Below are 19,471 nucleotides of genomic sequence, written 5' to 3'. Positions count from 1 at the left end.
GCACAATAGGGTGCACCAGATTATAGGATGCAGCATCAATGAATGGACTTTTTTGGAAATTGTGTCATGTATAAGGCGCACCAAAGTATACAACGATCAAGTTAGACAAAATGTCAGAGATGAATCCGTATATCATTCAAACATTATTTAATGCGTTTACAGTAACTCCCGAACTTGTTTGTAACACGCTACATGTTAGCTACGTTAGCGTATTAATACCTGTAACTACCAACCTTTGCAACACGTAAAAATCACAGTCCAACACTGCTACGTGTTAGCCACGACGCCACATCAATCAATCACTCAAACTTTATTTATAAAGCACTTTTCATATAAAAGTATAACACAAAGTGCTTTACATTAAAACAAAAAAAAAATAAATAATATAAAAACACGCATGAAAATTAAAATAAACAAGCACAAAAATAAATAACAATAAAAATAGGGCCAACCTCCCTGTACCTACACAACCCCCCACTTCCATCACGTCTCCCACCACCTTACTAATGGGGAAAGACAATGAGAAATGACAAATAAGAAATAGGCGGAGCACGAAACCAAGATTTTGGAAACGCTGATAAATTGGAGCCTCCCTCTCTGTGAACAGCCATATAACCAGCCAAATGCAGCATCACAGGCGGGGACCACTCCACCACAGCTAAGAGGTGATGCAGGTCCCCATCCAGAGCTGCAGTGGCTGAACAGTAGCTGACACAGAGGGAGAGGTCCCAACCGAGGAAGCACCGGAAAATTCATTCATTTTCTTGACCGTTATTTCCCTTTCGGGGTCACGGGGCTGCCGGAGCCTATCCCGGCCACTTGTGGGCGAAGGCAGGGGGCAACGGTCTAAGTTGGATTTCTTGAGTAGTGGTTTCACCACTGCCTTTTTAAAGGCAGCAGGAAAAATACCCGTCTGTAAACAGGAGTTCATGATATTTAAAATGTCACTCTCAAAAGACCAGTAAAATGATTTAAAAAGTGATGTAGGAATGGGGTATAAAAAAAGTTGTTGGATTAACTTGGAAGAAAACTCAACCAAGTGTTGCAGCTTCAACCAGGTCAGAACTGTCTAGTGCTTCCTCAGGTAAAATCAAGCCATCATTTCCAATAAAAAGGGTTTCTGTCCATTTACGGTGTTAGATCTGACAGAATGGATCTTGCTCCTGATGTGGTCTGCAAAGTCCTCAAATAATGAGGCGGAGGCTGGCATTGGGTTTTTATTCACATTAGAGTTGATCAAAGACTAGATTGTGGTTAAGAGGACTCTGGGGTTATTTTTATTTACAGAAATGATGTTCGCAAAATATGAATTTCTGGTCTGTTTTACGGTTTGATTATATACTTTTAGTTGGTTTTGGTATAGTTGATAGTTTATTTCAAGTTTGTGTTTTCTCCAAAGTCTTTCGGCAGATCTACGTCTCTTCAATTGTTTAATTTCCTCAGTCCTCCAAGGGAGTGTGGGTTTGATTCTTATCTTTTTAGATTTTAGTGGAGCAACTGAGTCGAGACTGGATTTTAATTTACTGTTAAAACTTTCAACAAGTAGATCACAGGGGGCTGGTAAGACAGGTGGAGAGTTGGATGTGATAAACTTTTCGACCACTTCAGGAGTCAAGTAGCGTTTCGTCACCGTTCTCACAGCGGTCTCTTGCTTTATAAAACCAGTGATGTTAAAAAGCACACATTAATGGCCAGAGACAGCCAGGTCCACAACAGTGGACACACTGGTAGGTAAACCATGACTGATGACGAGGTCAAGAGTGTGCCCCCTGTTGTGAGTCGGCTGCATGACGTGCAGGTTGAAAACACCCCAGTGACTGCCTAGGAAAGGCTTTTGCAGCTTTATTAGATGATGTTGGTTTCACCCAAAGTGTGAATGAACCCACTCACTGTCATAAGCACACCCTGGACCTTGTTCTAACCCATGGTATAGAGATAAGCCAGCTGAGTGTCCTTCCTCTTAACCCCATCATTTCTGATCACTTTATGATTACCTTCCAGCTTACACTGGAACATCCTTCTGCCCCAGTGAATAAGAAACAGCTTAGAAGAACCTTAACTGACCGTTCTGTGTCTGAGTTTAAACACACAGTTCAGCCAGTACTTAGTGACATTCTGAGAAAATACTCTGAGACCAGCTCCCATAGTATCAGTCCTAGTATAAATGACCACTTTGTTAATGATGCCTTACAAGCCCTCAGGAGTACACTCGATGTTGTTGCCCCCTTGAAACCTAAGTTCGTCAGACAAAACCGAGTAGCACCGTGGTTTAACGCTGAAACTCGTTCTCTTAAACGAGAAACCCGTAAGTTGGAAAGAGAATGGCGCCGCTCCGGTTCAGAGCAGTCTCTGGATATCTGGAAACATAGCCTATTAAATTATAAAAAAGCTCTGCGTAGAGCTAGAAGCCAGTACTATTCAACCTTAATATCAGAGAATGGAAATAATCCAAGATTTCTTTTTAGCACTATAGCTAAATTAACTCGCAGTCAGAGCTCAGTAGAACCACATGTTCCTGTTTCTCTCAGCTCTGATGATTTTCTTACATTTTTCGATAGTAAAATCTCAAATATTAGACATAAGTTAAATCAAGTTATTCCTACTATCAGCCCAGAACAGGCTGAAGCGGTAGAAATGGAGGCATCCATAGAAACCTCTGTAACATTAGACTGCTTCACTGCTGTGGATCAAGCGGAAATAACATCAATTATTACGTCCTCCAAATCCTCAACGTGTCTGTTAGACCCAAATCCCACTAGACTTTTTAAAGAAACTTTTCCCCTAATTAATGATCCCATATTAACAATGATAAATGCCTCTCTGGAAACGGGTTACGTGCCACAGTCTTTTAAATATGCAGTTGTTAAACCTCTTCTGAAAAAGCCCAGTTTGGATCCTAGCATCTTGGCCAACTATAGACCGATATCAAACCTGCCCTTTATTTCTAAAATCCTAGAAAGAGTTGTAGTTAAGCAGCTTTACTGCCACCTACAGGACAACAGCCACTTTGAAGACTTTCAGTCGGGGTTTAGACCTCGCCACAGTACGGAAACTGCACTAGTTATAGTCTCTAATGACTTGTTATTGGCCTCAGAAAAGGGACTACTTTCTATTCTGGTCCTGTTGGACCTCAGTGCAGCCTTTGACACTATCGACCACGGTATTTTACTCCATAGATTAGAGCAGGACATAGGGATCAGAGGATCTGCTCTCCAGTGGTTTAAATCCTATCTGTCTGATAGGTATCAGTTCGTTAATGTAAATGGCCATTCAGGGCTCCAGACTGCGAGCAATTGGTCGCATTTTGCGACCAAAATTTGAGAGTGTGCGACTGAATTTTACATCCAGTCGCACATGTGCGAGCAGTAAATTTGCCTCCCCCACCCTTCGTATTTTTTTATACATCAAACGTGGAAGGGGCACGTCAATGATCAATGAAATAATCAATGAGACGCAAGCCACACGGACGCAGACAGACACACACACTCGCGCACATACTCATGAAACGCGAGCACGTACACTCTCGCGTGATACCTGTCTGTGAGGCGGCCACTGCGTGTGAGAAGAATAGGGAAAGCCACTGTGAGTGGCTAAAATGCGTAGAGGGGGCGGGGCCTAGAAATAATCGAGCGCGCGTAAACATCTGTGGGAAGGAAACTGAGATAAATATCACAACCTGATATGTGCGTCTGAGCTATGAGTAAGTGAACTATTGATTCGTTCTTCCGACCTGCAGCTAGTGTACCAGTGCCAGAGTGTACAGCAGGGGTCTCAAACTCGCGGCCCGCGGGCTATTTGCGGCCCCCAAGATGATATTTTGCGGTCCCCGCCTTAATATGAAGGTTTAATGTTACTGCAGCCCGCCAGTTTGTATGAATGACACTTTTTCATCGTCGTGCTCGGAGCTGACCAACCAATCACAGTGGGGTATATGACTCTTGGGGGCGTGACAATGACAGGGTTTGAAAGCAGGAAACCTGACAGCCCCCTCCCTCCCCGGGCCACATTAAGAAGTTCCTTACTTTCCTTTTGAACGTATTTATTCGCTCGTAATTTTCTACATACATGCAGTCCGTGCTGAACTTTTCTCTGGGCCGCACAGACCCGGAGGAAGGTTTAGGTTTTGGTTACGGCGGCGCATCAAACGGGTTACGGCAGCTCACCGCTCCCGTCCCGCGGGAGTCGGGTCAGCTGAGGAGAATAAATGTCCCACACCTACATGCGTGACAGCTAACGGGGCTTGAACTTTAAACACGTGCGGGCAAAAACAACATTAGTTTTATACACACTGAAAATACGTGGGGAAAATGCAACGATAGACGTGTTTGACATGAACCAGCACCTCGCCTGGATCGTTGGGGACACCAGAAGGGGGGGCTGTGAGATGAAGGCGAATCTGCAGCAAGACTAAAGGAGAACAGGAAGTTGGAGTTGTCCTTAACATTCTTTTTAGTTTTAATATTCTTCTCCCTCTTAGTATGATCTGTGTTATTATATATTTTATGATTATTTTAATGTTTTGTGATGTATGTAGCCTTTTTTAATGAATTGGTATTTTAAATTATTTTAATTAATCACTCCACTACAAAAACCATCAGGACACATGTCCCATAATGCATTGTTTTGTAGTCTCTAGTTTCCAGCTGTGTCCGGGTAGGTTTGCCCCTTGCTCCCACCCCTTTCTCGCGATATTTTTGTGATGATTGACAGTTGATGTTGGAGCAAAAACAAAAATATATGTCTCACACCAGGTGATCTGCGCAGCGTTGAGTCCACCTGAGTGATCTCAAACACGCTTATTGTGCATCTTGGCTGCACCTATTTGGTGTCACAAAGATAAATTTCCATCCGTTTTCTTTACTTATTTGTACTGTCATGACAGCGATGCTGCTGTCAGTTTACCTTCTTGTTGCATCTTCAAAAGTGCAGAATAAAATGTGACACTGAAATTGAAACAGCACATTGTAATTTCTGCATCTATTATTAAAGTATTTATTAGTAATACAGTGGAAATTAGTAGATTTGGTTAGAATGTTGATTTACGGTATGCGCCCCTAAATTTTCTGGTTGTGCCCCTAAATTTTTCAGTTAGGGGCCACTGTGCTCCTAGTGAAAAAAGTTAGTCTGGAGCCCTGCCATTCCTCTCAGTGCACTCGAGTCAACTATGGAGTCCCACAGGGCTCAGTCTTGGGACCGATCCTGTTTACGCTTTATATGTTACCCCTAGGAAACATAATCAGGAAACACAGCATTAATTTTCATTGTTATGCCGACGATACGCAGTTGTATTTATCCATGAAGCTTGACCAGAATGACCAGATAGAGAAACTGAACGCCTGCATCAGTGACATCAAGACCTGGATGACAATTAATTATCTCCTCTTGAACCCAGAAAAAACTGAGGTCATTATACTTGGTCCTAAAAACCTCAGAGATGCTCTGTCTGCTCAGATAGTCTCCCTGGATGGTATAAGTATAGCCCCCAATTCCACAGTTAGAAACCTTGGGGTTTTACTTGACCAGGATTTATCATTTAAGGCTCACATATCTCAGGCGTGTAGAACTGCCTTTTTTCACCTGCGGAATATTGCTAAGATCAGAAATATACTTTCTAAGAGTGATGCTGAAAAACTCATCCATGCATTTGTTACGTCGAGGCTGGATTACTGTAACTCCTTGTTAGCAGCGTGTCCTAAGAGTTCCTTAAGAAGTCTCCAGCTTGTTCAGAACGCAGCTGCTAGATTGTTAGCTGGAACCAGCAGAAGAGATCACATCACTCCTGTGTTAGTTTCGCTCCATTGGCTCCCAGTTGATTCTAGAATTAAGTTCAAGATCCTCCTGTTAACCTATAAGGCCTTACATGGAATGGCCCCGTCCTATATTAAGGACCTCATAGTCCCTTACCAACCAATCAGAACACTTCGCTCGCAAAATGCAGGACTGCTTGTGGTTCCTAGAATTAGTAATAGTACGGTTGGAGGTAGAGCGTTTAGCCACCAAGCCCCTGTCTTATGGAATAAACTCCCAGCTCATGTAAGAGAGGCCGACTCAGTTTCTACATTCAAAGCTAGACTTAAAACATTCCTCTTTGGACAGGCTTATTGTCAGACTAGTTAGTATTCAGAGATTATTTAACTTAATGTTAGTTTGTTTAAATTAAACTTAATAATAACTATTTCTTTTAAAAGGCTGCTAGAAGTTGAAGCTGGGGTAACTATGGTGCACTGGGGTTCTGTCCTCTTTCCTTTTTTACTTCTACCCTTCCTCTCTATTCTTGATCATAATTTATCATTTAGTTCTCCATGCCTCTGTTTGGTGCAGTGCGATTCATGTATTGTCCCTCTTTTCCTCTCCCCTCCTGGGGAGTGGGAGTGCTTCCAGACTCCAGTTGTTTCATCCGTGCTCCTGTTCCTGACCGTGTACCTCGTCTCTGGCTCGTCTCTACTACTGCTCCTACACCTGGCTGTGGTTCCTGTCTCCGGCTCGACTCGCGCCTTTGACTGTCCCCCCAACCACGGCTGGATGAAGCTCGTCTGCTGGACTTTTATATATGTAGTTGTAGATTTAGATAAGTTAATTCTTCTCTAAGAGTTCTGGTAAATCGCCTGTCCGTCCTGGGGGAGGATCCCTCCTTCATGTGGGCACCCCTGAGGTTTCTTCGTTTTTTCCGGAATCCGGTTTTTTTGGGAGTTTTTCCTTACCGCGAAGGGGGGTCTAAGGGCAGGGATGCCAGTATAGCTTAGTCAGTTTGTTAGTTCATTTTAGTATTTTTCTATTGAACTCTTTGTATTCGTGATCCTTTTGATTTCATGTTTTACTTCGAAGCCCATCGAGACGACTGTTGTTGTGATTTTGGGCTATACAAATAAAATTGAATTGAATTGAATTGAGTCGGCTGCATGACGTGTTGTTTAAAATCAAGAGAAGCGAGCAAGTCCAAGAACTGAGTGGTGCAATAGTCCGCCTTCCTTCCTATATGCAGGTTGAAAACACCAGTTATTAAAATCATGTTAAAGGACGTGTGGACAGATGCTAGAAACTCAGAAAACTCCTCAATAAAAACAGAGCTTGGTTTGGGTGGTCTGTATACTGTGATGCATAAAACTGGAGGGCTGTTAAAAAAATGCATGATGTTCAAAGCTTGGGTACTCATCTAATGAAATCTGCTTTGCTGCAAAGGAGTTGGAAATTATAGATGCAGTACCCCCACCCTTTTTGCCCTCCCTGGTTGAAAAAACAAAGCTAAAATTGGGTGGAGAGGCCTCTGTGAGAACAGTAGATGCATCTGTGCTCAGCCATGTTTCAGTTAAAAAGAGTCCATCAATATTATAATCATGGATAAAATCATTTATGATAAATGTTTTGTTGGACAAAGATCGAACTTTAAAAAGTGCCATGTTAAAATAGGGGTTGGAGTGGTTGTGGAAGCTGCTTCCTGTATCGTGATGTGGCTGTGCAGTGTAAGTGCTGTAGGTAAAGGGGGGGGGGTCTCCGGTGTAATGGTGGGCCCCACTGCTGCCAAACACCAGGTGTGAATGTGCTGTGTGTGTGTGTGGTGCCAACATCCGGGAGGATTTCTTCTGCTGGTACCAGCTGTGACGGTGTAGAACCATCAGCTGCCGCTGCGGGCGCGCACGCATGCACACACGCTCGCACACACACACACGTGCGCATGGACGCGCACGCTCGGACCCGGTAACACGTCATTTACATCAGCTTACCCTTTTCATTCCGTCCCTATCCCCCTGCAGGTAGCCCTGAGTGCACGCTGGGTTGCCGAATTATAATCCCCGCGCATACATTCACACAAAGCACACACGACGCTAACATTAGCGTCTGTCTGTTTGTTTGTTTACCCGGAAGTAACCCGGTAACCCGGAAGTGGTCATGGACACCCTGGGTCATGTGACGCATCGGTCACTGTTTGTATTTATTTTTATTGATGATTATTGTTATTTTTCTGTACACGACACAGAATGTTTAGTTGAATGAAACTGTTTATTTCTGTATGTTTATTTATGTTGTTGAACAATGCAAACACTTCTCCCTGTTTTCTCTATGGACTGATGGAGAGCAACGCCCAGGAGGAGGGGCTTATCACTTAAAAGAGAACCAGATACAGCTGTCAGTGTGGGAGTCTGAGTGGAGAAGTTGGAGAGTCTGAGAGGAGAGAAACAGATGTTGGTTAACCTTTGTGGAGCAATTGGTGTGCTCTGTTCTTGCATTAAAGTCAAGAATACTTTCACCTTGGCGCCTCTGCCCAATTATTCCCTGGTGGGACCCACGACACCAGCACTTTGTAATCCCATACAGAACACCATCATAAATCTAAAATCACAAAGCCCCCTCTACAACATGTTTGACACAGCTGGCTTCTATGAAACAAAGGTAAATCCGATATCTTTTTCACAGCTCAATGTCCCAACAGGCTAGAGTTTCCAAGTGTCAAATAAATTTATGAGAAAAAAAAAAAGAAATTCATAATGATTTCATTTAAAGAAAAAAAAGTGCTTAAAGCAAATATGTGACTCATTGGCAAACCAGTCTGGTTTGACAAATACGTGAGTGAAACAAAAAAGGAACTGCTTTTTGATGTTCACTCAGAGAAAATAGAGGACTCATGACTGCTTTAGTTTGTCCTTACTCACAGAAAATTGATGTTAAATAGGGACTTTTGTCTCTGATCCTTGAGGCACACGCCTTTGTTTTTCAACCTTCGCGGAAATACTCACTGTTGATTATGTGAATCAGATTATCACTTGATCTGGCTCTGATTGATTTAACACACCCAATCCACGGAACCAGGAGCAAGTAGGGTTGTTGAGAAACAAGCAGGGTGGTGGATCTGTTACACCGGGGTTGGGCAGCTATGGTGTAAAGTTTTCTGTGTAGTTCATCGTGCCCACTGGTCACACACCCTCAAATCAGTGCAGCACCACTTATTTTTTTGCAGCTCAGAGGCATTTCAGCATGTCAGCATTGTACGCTTTCAGGAAACAAAGCAGAGAAAAGGCACATCTTCAAGCTTCACCTTGAACATGACTGACGCAGTATTCGATAAGAACACTAGAGTCACAATAAATAACACTCCAAGCATCTAACCGCATCTCTCTGCTTCTGTAATTCTCTGTTCTAAAGGACTGTGCAGGAGTTCCATGTTGCCTCAGTAAACATCCTTTGTAAACCATAAGCAGTCTGCCCAACACATTTCAGAGAGGATTTTAATCATCTTCTCTTTTCTCTTTTTTATTTCTTCCTTCATCTCTTTATCTTCCCACAATTCCTTATGTATTCCAATGTGTGTCCTTTCCTGTACACTTCTTCCTACACCCTCCAGCCCCTTTTCTTCATCTTCGTCATCTGCCTGCTCAGTGCTGTGTCGACATATAGTGCAGCATCAAAGTCAAAAGAGGAAGTTTCAGCAAAAGATACCAAAAAGCAGGAGGAAAAAAACACTTTCCCATCTCAGCTGTTTTTTTTCTCACCACAGGAAAGAAGGACGGGTAGTTGTTTAAAGCTTACCCAACTATGGAGAGTCAAAAAAAATGGACAAAATAAAATATGTTCCCAAAACATCTGACTGCAGTCAGAATGAGTTTCCAGTTTGGAGGAGGTGGGCTTGAAATTTGTCATGTAACCTACTTCTGTAACTGTTCCTCCATTTTATCATTCAGACGCCACAAGCGGATTCATGTACTTCAGGGGTGGCGAACAAGTTTGACACCAAGAGCCGAATTTTTTCATTGTGAGAGTCAGAGAGCCACACACTGACCTGCCAATACGTAGACACACAAACACGCAATTAAAGCCGTATTATTTTCCATAACACATAACACATTAAATACATTACATTTCAGTTGTGTGCAACTTAAATTAAATTTTACCTTATTAGAATATCTTGCTTATATATGTTTTTTAATTTAAAATTGAATGAATGACTTTTGCATCAAAAGCAAATAATTTATTAAATGTTAATACATTGCAATGACTCAGTTACCATTAAACTGGCTGCATGATTTATGCCTCCCCTGTCAGCATTAATAGCCCATTAACTTGAACACACACTCACATACAACCAATTGGCATGCAAGTCACTTCTGTTCACAGCTCCCTGACTCATGGTTTTACACTTAAGATTCCCCACTTCCCATGAGTCTTAGGGGCTGAAGGTGGGGCTAACCCCCAGGCCAGTTGTAGCCTCTCTGATTGGTTCCTTTACATGAGTGTCGGACAGAACGGCCGATGCCTTGATTTCACGTGTTTCAAGGTAATAAACTGGACTGGCAGACATATATTGAGGAGAACGTCAACAGCAGCTTGAGAGCAACTCTGACACACAGGGATTTCTCTGTTCTCCAAAACGTAACAGGACCTTCTTTCAAAGAGATTTCAGCTCAATCATCTCCGGTTCTCTCGCTGCCTCATCAGTGACGAGCAAGGATCTCAGGCAGTCAGTCTCTGCATTAGAGGATCCATGAGAAAAGTGATCTGCGGTCGTTTCCGTCCAGTTGCACAAGCAGCGTCACGTTCTGCTTTATTCATTTGGACTGCAGCTTTCTGCTGTGAGCTCCACAAAGAAGGAAAGTGGGATGATATGATGGCCGTTTTGAATGTGCACTTTGAAAAACTTCAACTTGTTAATAAAGGAGACAATTTGTGTCAGATCAGGAAAAGTTTTTAATTTTCTCTGGGATACGTTTTGTTCTTTTCTGCCATGAACTATTTTACTGCTTCCAAAAGCTCTTAATATGAATGATAAACATTGTGACTTTCCATGGTTCTGTTCAGTAAAAAAGTAAGAATTTTCCCATTCTTCCAGAAATGTCCTGTGTTTCTCTTTATACTCTGAATTTCACCATTTTAACCATTAGGGTTACAGTCTGCACTGTTATGAAATGAGGCACAGTATATAGAAAATATGAGACGCAAAGAGCTGCACGCTCATTGGCCGAGAGCCGCATGCGGCTCGAGAGCCACCTGTTCGCCACCCCTGATATACTTCATTTGCAGGAAAACATGATTGTGCTTGGGACTGCAAATTACAATAACTGCACAAATTTAGAAACCTGATTCCATAAAGCTGGACTTAGCTGCAGTGGCGATAGTTTAAAAAAAGCAAACAAAAAATCTATCACATTATTTGGAAATTACATTTTTTTAATGTAACACAGAATGAGTTACAGCCAACCCTGGCAAATCAACAAATCTCCAAACTAAAAGTTGTTTGATAAAACAAAGCAGCTAAAAGACCTGAAAAACAAACGTGTCATACTTCATTGTATGAATAGATGAGAATTGATGCCACTGACATGTTCCAGTTTATAAGGACCAAAAAAGGACATTTTTGCAGCTTTGGGACTTCAGAGAACCACATCGAGAGTCATTATTCTCCAATGTAAAAAAACTATGAACAGTGGAGAACCTTCCTGGAAGTGACCTACTAAGAAGACTCCAAGAACACAAAGAAGGTCACAAAAGAGGCAGAAGAGCTTTGGAAGGAACTGGAGGTCTCACTCGACTCAGTTAAGACCATTGACTGTACAAGAAAACTGGACTGAGTGACCCCTCCTCCCTCATGTCCTAAACAGGAAGTAACCATTGGATCCAATAAGCCAAAATCCCATAGACTTCTATGGAGAAATAAACAGCTAATACTTATAAGTAATAGTACTAGTACTTATTATATTTGTCAGAATGCACTGCAACCTTTTTGTTTTAACATGGTAATTCTAATTTCTTTTTCACCATATTTTTTCTGTAATGCAAATGATTAAAGTTATAAACTGATCAATCAGATAACGCAATAAAAGTATTTAATCCCTGTTCACCCCCATGTCCCACGTTCCATACATTTGATTGACAGTTTCTCCCAAGCTCTCTTTTTTAAATGGGGTGTGGACTTCCAATAAGCTCACTCCTGATTTGTGAGAGTGGCTGCCATAAAAACGATGGCTCTGTATTTTTTGTGTCTGATCCTGATTCACAAGGGGTTGAAGAAAGAAAAACTCAAAAATGTATTTTTAATATGAATTTTTTTGAACATGTCCTCCATTAAAAAAAAGCCATATGAACATGTTAAAAAAATGTTTTTTTTTTTATCTGTGTAGGAATTTAACCTATTTATAAAAATTAACGTGGAAAGGTCCAAGTACAATTTTTATGTCATTTTGAGACCATTCAAAGTAGTTTAGCCTAAATGATAAAAGGGGTTTATACAAATACACACCTTGTGTGTCAGAAGATCCACAAGCCCCTGTTGTAACAGTAAAATTACAACAAAGAATTTTGGACAACCCAACCCCTTCAAATGCCCCTAAATTGGAGTGGTAGGAAGAAGGCGTAAGAGTAAGGAAATATTCGGATTCGGCCTAATACTGAGAGGAATGAAACCCAGTAGAGCTATTGATCTTTACCAAAGAGCCATGTTTTCCCCCATCACCCTCATCTTCAAAAATCAGTGGGTAATACAGATAGATCCCACTATCAATCTCAAAAGTCTCATTCCCTCCAGGGGAATCAGGATCTTTAGGTCAGCACACGTACCTAACCATCTTGATTCTTTTTAAATACTCAAATGTTAGAAAATGGTTGTATTTCAGTGAGCTTTAACAGGAAATTACTAGTTAGAAATTAGTTTGTAAGGCCTTTTTTTTGGTCAGCAAATCCAGCCCAACAAAATGGATCCATTTTATGATTGTAACCATTTGGAGACAAAAATAGGACTTTTCTTTTAGGATAATTTTGCATCTCTTTGAACTCTTTGAGGAAACTTTCTCTGCTGTGTGACCAAATTCATAAATCTTTTATGGAATTATTTATTTATTTAAAAGCTGGCAAATGAGCTTCAGATGAAAATAAAGTTTGGGAATATGATGAATATGATGACCAATAGACATAGTAAAAGCATTGGTTATTTAATAAAACAGCAGTGACTTGCGTCCCGACAAGCTGGTACAGTGCTGCTTCGAAGGCTACGTTCACACTGCAGGGCTTAAAGCTCAAATCTGATTTTTTGAAATAATTTGATTTTTTTGCAAGGCCATTCACATTTCCAATTAAATGCAAACTTTTGTGATCTCCTGTGTGACCATCAAATGACCTAGAAGTGACCCGCATGTGCAGAAGAGTACTCAACGGTGAACGACGTCACTTGTTTGCGGAAGTAGCTAACATTAACAATGGATGTCAACAACGCTGGGCTTATCCCTAAAATGCGGTCCAGCGCCTCGTAAAATGGACAGGTGATATGTTGACGGCTACTTTGTTTGTTCCAGTCTTTAACTTCCTTGTATTTGGCTCGGAGGCTTTTTATTTTTCGCTGGCATTGGAGCCAGGATTGTGTGTACCCAGTTTCGGCCATTTTGCTGGAAATATTTTCAAAAACCGCCCGGTTGCAATGAGAGCCCTTGAGTTTGGCCTGAATAGAGCTGTCACCCCAAATATTAATCAGATTGGTGACCTTGCTTCCCTTCCACTGACTGGTCTCAGGGGCATCGTCCCCCATGGTTGATGATTATGTTCTCATTCCCGCCTACTTCAACACAGAATGATGACGTTTGTAGCGTGTCAATGATGTACGGGTTGGGTACATGTGGCCTGGTCGTTCAGATGGAGGTCGCATTTCGAAAGATCGGATACGTATTGGATTCAGGACCACATACTCAAGTGGCCTGGGTCACATTTGAAAAGATCGGATCTGTGTCGTTCAGACTGTCATGAAAAGATCAGATACAGCTCGCATGGGGCAAAAAAATCGGAATTGGGTCGTTTCAATGTGATCATAGCCTAAGTGTGTTCAGGATATCAAAGACTATTTTATGACTCATTTTAATTTGTGCAGCTGTGAGGCTTCGTAAAATCCTTCTTTGCAACAGTTTCTTTATAGTGGAAGTGGTTCTACTGCAGCAAAGCTACTTCTTCATGTTCTCAAATTAGCCCTGCTGTCTCTGCTTCTGTTTGTAGATGACTCTTTCTTACTTAGTCTTGCTGACTTCATGGGTAATACTCTCTGTTTGATTCTTGAATTCTGCAGAAGACATCGGAAGCTGTTCCTTCCTCCACTTTACCTTCTTCCCAGGCTGACAGGAGCAGACCAGAGGTACAGGTTTATTTTTTTTGTCCTATATTTGAGGTGCTTCTCTCCTTCTCTTACCACTTCCAGTCTCCACATATTTTTGGGGAAAAGAGCAAATAAAGAAAACTGTGTGTTCATTTGACAAAAAATAGCAATCACAGCAAACTGAGGAGTCCCTTTTAGCCTTTCTATTTCATATCCTTACTGTCCATCATTAAAACAATATATTTGATTTTGGTCATAGATTCTTTACCGTCACTACTACTATTAGTTTTTAGTATTATGCTTTTTAATCATTAATCTTTGTATTTTCACTTAGTAGATTTTACAAAAACTTGTCTATTCAGTCATATACACATACATTTATGTTTATAGATTGTGTTGCCCAGCAGCTTTGAAACTTGTTTAAACTAAATAGGGAATTCAAACTTTTTATTAGAGCCCTGTTCTGGCTGCTAAAACACAGTCTAAATAATTGTTCAGGTCTTAAAATTACTCAAACCCCTGTTCTTACTTTACACACAGAAGTTTCGTGGCTTTGCTCTACTGTAACTGTAGTTTAACTTTGTAAAGCCCAAAGCTTGTAAAATCAAGTTAAAACGCAGTGTTATCTTTCAATTTACACACAGTATAAAACCTCAGGACAGGTTTTAGCTGTTACTTGAGAAAGTAACATCTACAGCATTTCCAGGTAAGAACCGCACACGCCTGGCAGAGGTAGGAAGAGAAAACGTTCAAAGACTGTGAAAAGAAAAACTAGTGAGAGATGGGTCTAAAAACCCCAGAACAACTACCAAGACACTAGTGAAAGTGTTTAAAGTAACCCTTCATTAATTTTCTGGATTCACAGATGGTTAGAGATACGAAATAACTTGTCAAGAGCTGGTGGTAAAAATGTGAACATTTCTGAGTGTCATTAGAATGTATGCTAACTCAATTTGAGTCACGTTCCTTAGTCAACTATCATGTAATTTCATTTGAATCAGATAGGAACTTGTTGCAAATCTACATATTGTCTTGCAGTACTATTGTTTTTCCAACTAGTTGCAGACTTGGGTTCACCACAAAATGAGTGCAAACTGATTTATAGGAAACATCTTAGCCTGTCTAAAACACTCAAATCTAATTCCTTTCTAATCTTAAAAAAAAAAAAAAAAAAGTTTCCCCTCCAATAAGGGGAGCTGTTGCCAGAACAGATTTTCATTTGGCCGCGTGTAGCTGAGCACATGGTCAGCTCTTTCTTTGGGACTTTCTGGCTAACAGAAAGAAACTGATTAAAAAGACAAATTAAAAGCAAAGCCAATAAGAAATGTGGAAGAAACATTGGATCTGTTTTGTCAGTCAAAATTGGATGGGAGTGGAATGGCGGCTACTGCTGCCAAGCAGGATTTGGGTGATGGTAAAATCTCTTCTTTATGGGTAACAGCAGCAGACCTGGAGTCTGCCTGTAGAGAAAATATCCTCAAACCTGCTGATGAAAGCGTCAACAAAAAGCAGCAAGTAGCACATGCTTTGCTGACCGACGATCTGACGGTTTATCTCATGCAGATGTTCAGCTGCAGTGGTTGTAGAGCACCTCAGCTCTGACTGCTTAAACAATGATGTCGCCAATTGTTAATGAAGCATCTTCAAGGTCCTGTCAAGTTTAATTACAGGCCTGATGAATTATTCTTTTTTCCAAGTTCTCCAAGTTTTGAATATTTTAAATAAGTATGAACCAAATCTCTCAGAAGCATATTTCCAGTCATTTAAATGATTGAACTGACACAATTCCACGCAAACAAATACATTTACAGCAAATTCAGTAATTGCAGAGAGAGTTTAAATACCCCAATTAAAGTTTTTGTTTTTGTTTTTCTAATGACCAGATCATAGGCTGCAGATATGAACTAAAGCCTTTCTCTTTGGCACAGCTAAAGCCTGCTGGCATTGGAACAGGCTCATTTGCACAAAACAAAGGAAGGGAGAGGCATTAATCTGAAAAGTGAACATCAACTCTGCATGACGATAATGTCTGCATGTCGAGTCTGAATACTGACTTCATTAAAATAGCATTTAGGACAAGGATGTAGTTCCTGCGAAGACAAAGAAGATCTTTACCACTAGGACTACTTCGTCTTCTTTCTAAAGACACTTGCATTGTGAGAAGTGTGGCCCTGCAATTGTAAAATAACAACAGACTAATTTGTTAGACAAATGAGGTGAAATCTATTGGATGTTATGGTCGTATTTTAGATTTAATTTTAGAGTGCGCAATTACGTTGGCAAAAAAATCAATACTGGTTAATAATAGCATTGAGCTGCAGTTTATCGGACGTTCTGCTTTTACCATATGGCCACGATGACTGTATGCACCTCAGTGCGCTTCAACACACTTCAGTCTGTCTGCGTGTTATGACATCCTGTCAGTTCTTCTGTCGTTTTGCACATAGACCCCTGCTCTGAATCACTGCCTCTTTTTCTGTTTTTTCACACGCCACCAGAAGCTCTCCTTTAGCGCCCACATTCCCTCACACTTCTCAGCATGCTGGAAATCCAGCACCTTTTCAAATGTCGCACATTTTCCTGTGTTTTCTGCCGAAGGAGCGGGAGAAGAAAAAAGAAGAGAAGAAAAGAGAGACGAAGGACTCTGAAAAAGTGGAGAAACATAACAACACCAAGGTAATGATTGCATTCACAACGCAGAAGACATTTTTCCTCAATCATTTTACCAGTGACCGATAAAAGCCAGACCTCTAACAAGCTTTGCACTTGGGAGACGCCCACATTTGTGGCAAGTAAAAACATTAACAAACATCTGCAGACAACTGTCAAGTATTGAAGGGCGTGTCACACTGCCACTATTACACAGATTAAAATTCGTCATACGTGAATTTACATGGAAAAACTGATAAAAGATTTGGTCTTTACTCAACCGACCAGACTTTTGAACAGCTCTAAACCGAATTCTCATAAAGACCCGTCGGCCGAAACCGTTCGTCATTCGCACGTTGGCGAATGACGAACGCAAGAAACACGTATGTATTACATATATCATGCATGTTTCAAGAAAAACCCAAATTTCATACGCGGAAAATGCGCAAAATGTACTTAGTGGTTATGTGATACGGTGTTTAGATTTGATTATTTGTAATGATTTAAAACTGCCTTTTACTTGTTTGTTTAGATAACTATAAAGCATTTATTAGCCTCAGACTCAGATGTACAATGCAGGGGGGTTCACATTACATCTGAGCCGGGAGTGTTCGTGTCCCTGGGGGGTGGGTTCTGGTCCTTGCTCCTGGGCGCTGGGCCCCGCCATATTTCCAACTGTGGCCGAGCCTGGTCGGGCCATATTTACAACACCCCTTGTGGGCCCTCTTTTTTTCCCCGGGGTTCCCCCCCTCTTGGGCGGGGGCGGCGGGCCCCTGCCCCGCTCCTCCCTGGACCAGCCGCGGGCCGGGCGGATGGCTGCCTGGAGCGCGGAGCGGGTCTCCCTTGGGGGGTCCTGGCTCGTACCTGGGGTTGGGGCGGGGGGATGCCCGGAACTCCTGGGTGGTGGTGGGGTGCTCGTCTGGGGCTGTGGGCGTCCGTCTCCGGTGGGGCCCTGCGTTGGGTTCTCCCGGCGCGGCGGGGGGCTGCTCTCCTGGTTGGGCTGGGGCGGCGCTCTCTCTCCCTCCGTGCTTCCCTGCTCTCTGGCTCTGGGGGCCTTGCGGCGGTCCTGCTGGCCCTGGCCTGGGTGGCGGGCTTGGTCGCCCGGGCGGCGGTTGTTCCCTGCCGGTTCCCGTGTGGCGTTGGGGGGATTCCGGCTGCCGCTGCTGCTGCGGTGGGGGTCTTGGGGTGGGGATGGCTGGGCACTCTCCCTCCTTCTTTCCACGTTCCACCATCCATTTTAGAAGAACATAAACACTCACCTGAGCACAGGTGTTAGCTCACCTTTGCACTTACAGTTTGCATGACTGAATGACTGAAATATTTCACACTAGTTGGTTTTAAGGCATAAGTATGCGTGTGAACACTATCTGTTTTGTATATATGTCGACAGGTGGACATTTTTGCAGCTAGCAGGTGTGTTTATAACATTTGAGTGTGTGTGTGGACAGGCTCCGCCCTTATTGTACTACATTTGAACGTTACCATAATGATTAACAACCAGTAAACTTGTTGCTTTATGCTGCTTCATGGTCTTATCCCCCTTCCCCTCCTATTATCACCCCCTACCCCCCCTCTCTCTATCGTCCCTCTCTCTTCTTCCCCTCTTTCCTTTTCCGTCCGGTCCAACACCAAAGATTTTCAGACATGATTGAAATTAATAAAGTTTGGCCTCAATTACAAAAGGGGTTTATCCAGACATACCTTTGGTTTGTCTGAAGATTAATAACCCCTCTTGTTAAAGTAAAATCTGTCCAACACAAGAGGCCCTCAGCTCTCATCTGTCTGCCCAGCTGTTGGACAGGACAAGTTAAAAAAAAAAAAAAAAAAAAAAAAAAAAAAAAAAAAAAAGATGTACAATGCATAAACCATAAACATATGAACACATTTTAACGTGATGAGAAAACCTAAGTTCTTAATGAAAATGAAAGTGAAAAACATATAAGGTTTTCCAATCGAATTTATTATTATGAAAAATATTAACCCAGGGGATGCATATGAATAAAAGGCATACAAAGATTCTATGTATCCAAACACTTGACTTTTTAACTTTAGGGTCAATGCACAAAAATCTTTTATCAGAGCCTTCATTTGTTAGTTTAGCCCTGTTCTTAGTTTTCTTTTTTCTTGAGGCTACAGATGGATAGGTATCTACTACCACTAGTTTCCTAAATTCTACTGCTAAAAACCTTTCTGTTAGTTTTTATCTTAAGAAAATAAAATATACAGACATAAGTTTTCTTTTTTTAATTTTTATTTCTTTATTTTATCTTTTTTTGTTTTTTTTAGCTTTTCCTTTTTCCTTTTAAATCAAATCAATATTTATTTATATAGCACTTTTCATATAGAACATAACACAAAGCACAACAATATAAAAATGGAAATTAAGCCCCCATGCCAATGCTAATGTTTGTGTAAAGTATGCATACGCATATTTTCACCAGCTATTTGTAAGAGTGAGATGGGATGGTGAAGTTGTGCCTTTTCTTAATTAGATTGTTTTAACAAAACAAAACAAAAAAACTTAAAATTCTACTTAGGAATTTTCCAAAGCCCAATTCAGGAACAAGCAAAGCAAATGTATTATATTAAACGTAAAGATCACATTCCAATAGCTATTTTAATAGAAAAAAACTGCTCGTAAGTCACTTAGTTTATTGCCGTTATGCATGGTCTCTGATGCTTCGTGTTACTCCTTTACTTTGTCCTGGCTGTTAACTCTGTTGGTTGCAGGAGTTTTTTTTTTAAATAGGAGAATGTGAAAGC

General features: G+C 41.4%; 1 protein-coding gene across 3 annotated transcripts in view; it reads left to right on the top strand.

Annotated features, from left to right (window-relative positions):
- Positions 1–19,471, top strand: part of LOC101169097 (stromal membrane-associated protein 1) — a 104,027-nt gene that overhangs the window by 39,671 nt on the left and 44,885 nt on the right. For 2 of the 3 annotated variants that reach the window (XM_020701497.2, XM_011472791.3), the window contains exons 5-6: positions 14,033–14,098; positions 16,658–16,735. The exons of the other annotated variant lie outside the window; for it this stretch is intronic. In XM_020701497.2, coding sequence (XP_020557156.1) covers positions 14,033–14,098; positions 16,658–16,735 — 144 coding nt within the window. The remainder of the gene's footprint in view (positions 1–14,032; positions 14,099–16,657; positions 16,736–19,471) is intronic. 3 annotated transcript variants of the gene reach the window in all.

This window comes from Oryzias latipes, chromosome 15, assembly GCF_002234675.1.
Source record: "Oryzias latipes chromosome 15, ASM223467v1".
Lineage (NCBI taxonomy): Eukaryota > Metazoa > Chordata > Actinopteri > Beloniformes > Adrianichthyidae > Oryzias > Oryzias latipes.
The sequence above is the reverse complement of the archived record's forward strand: the minus strand, read 5'-3'. Positions and strand labels throughout refer to the sequence as shown.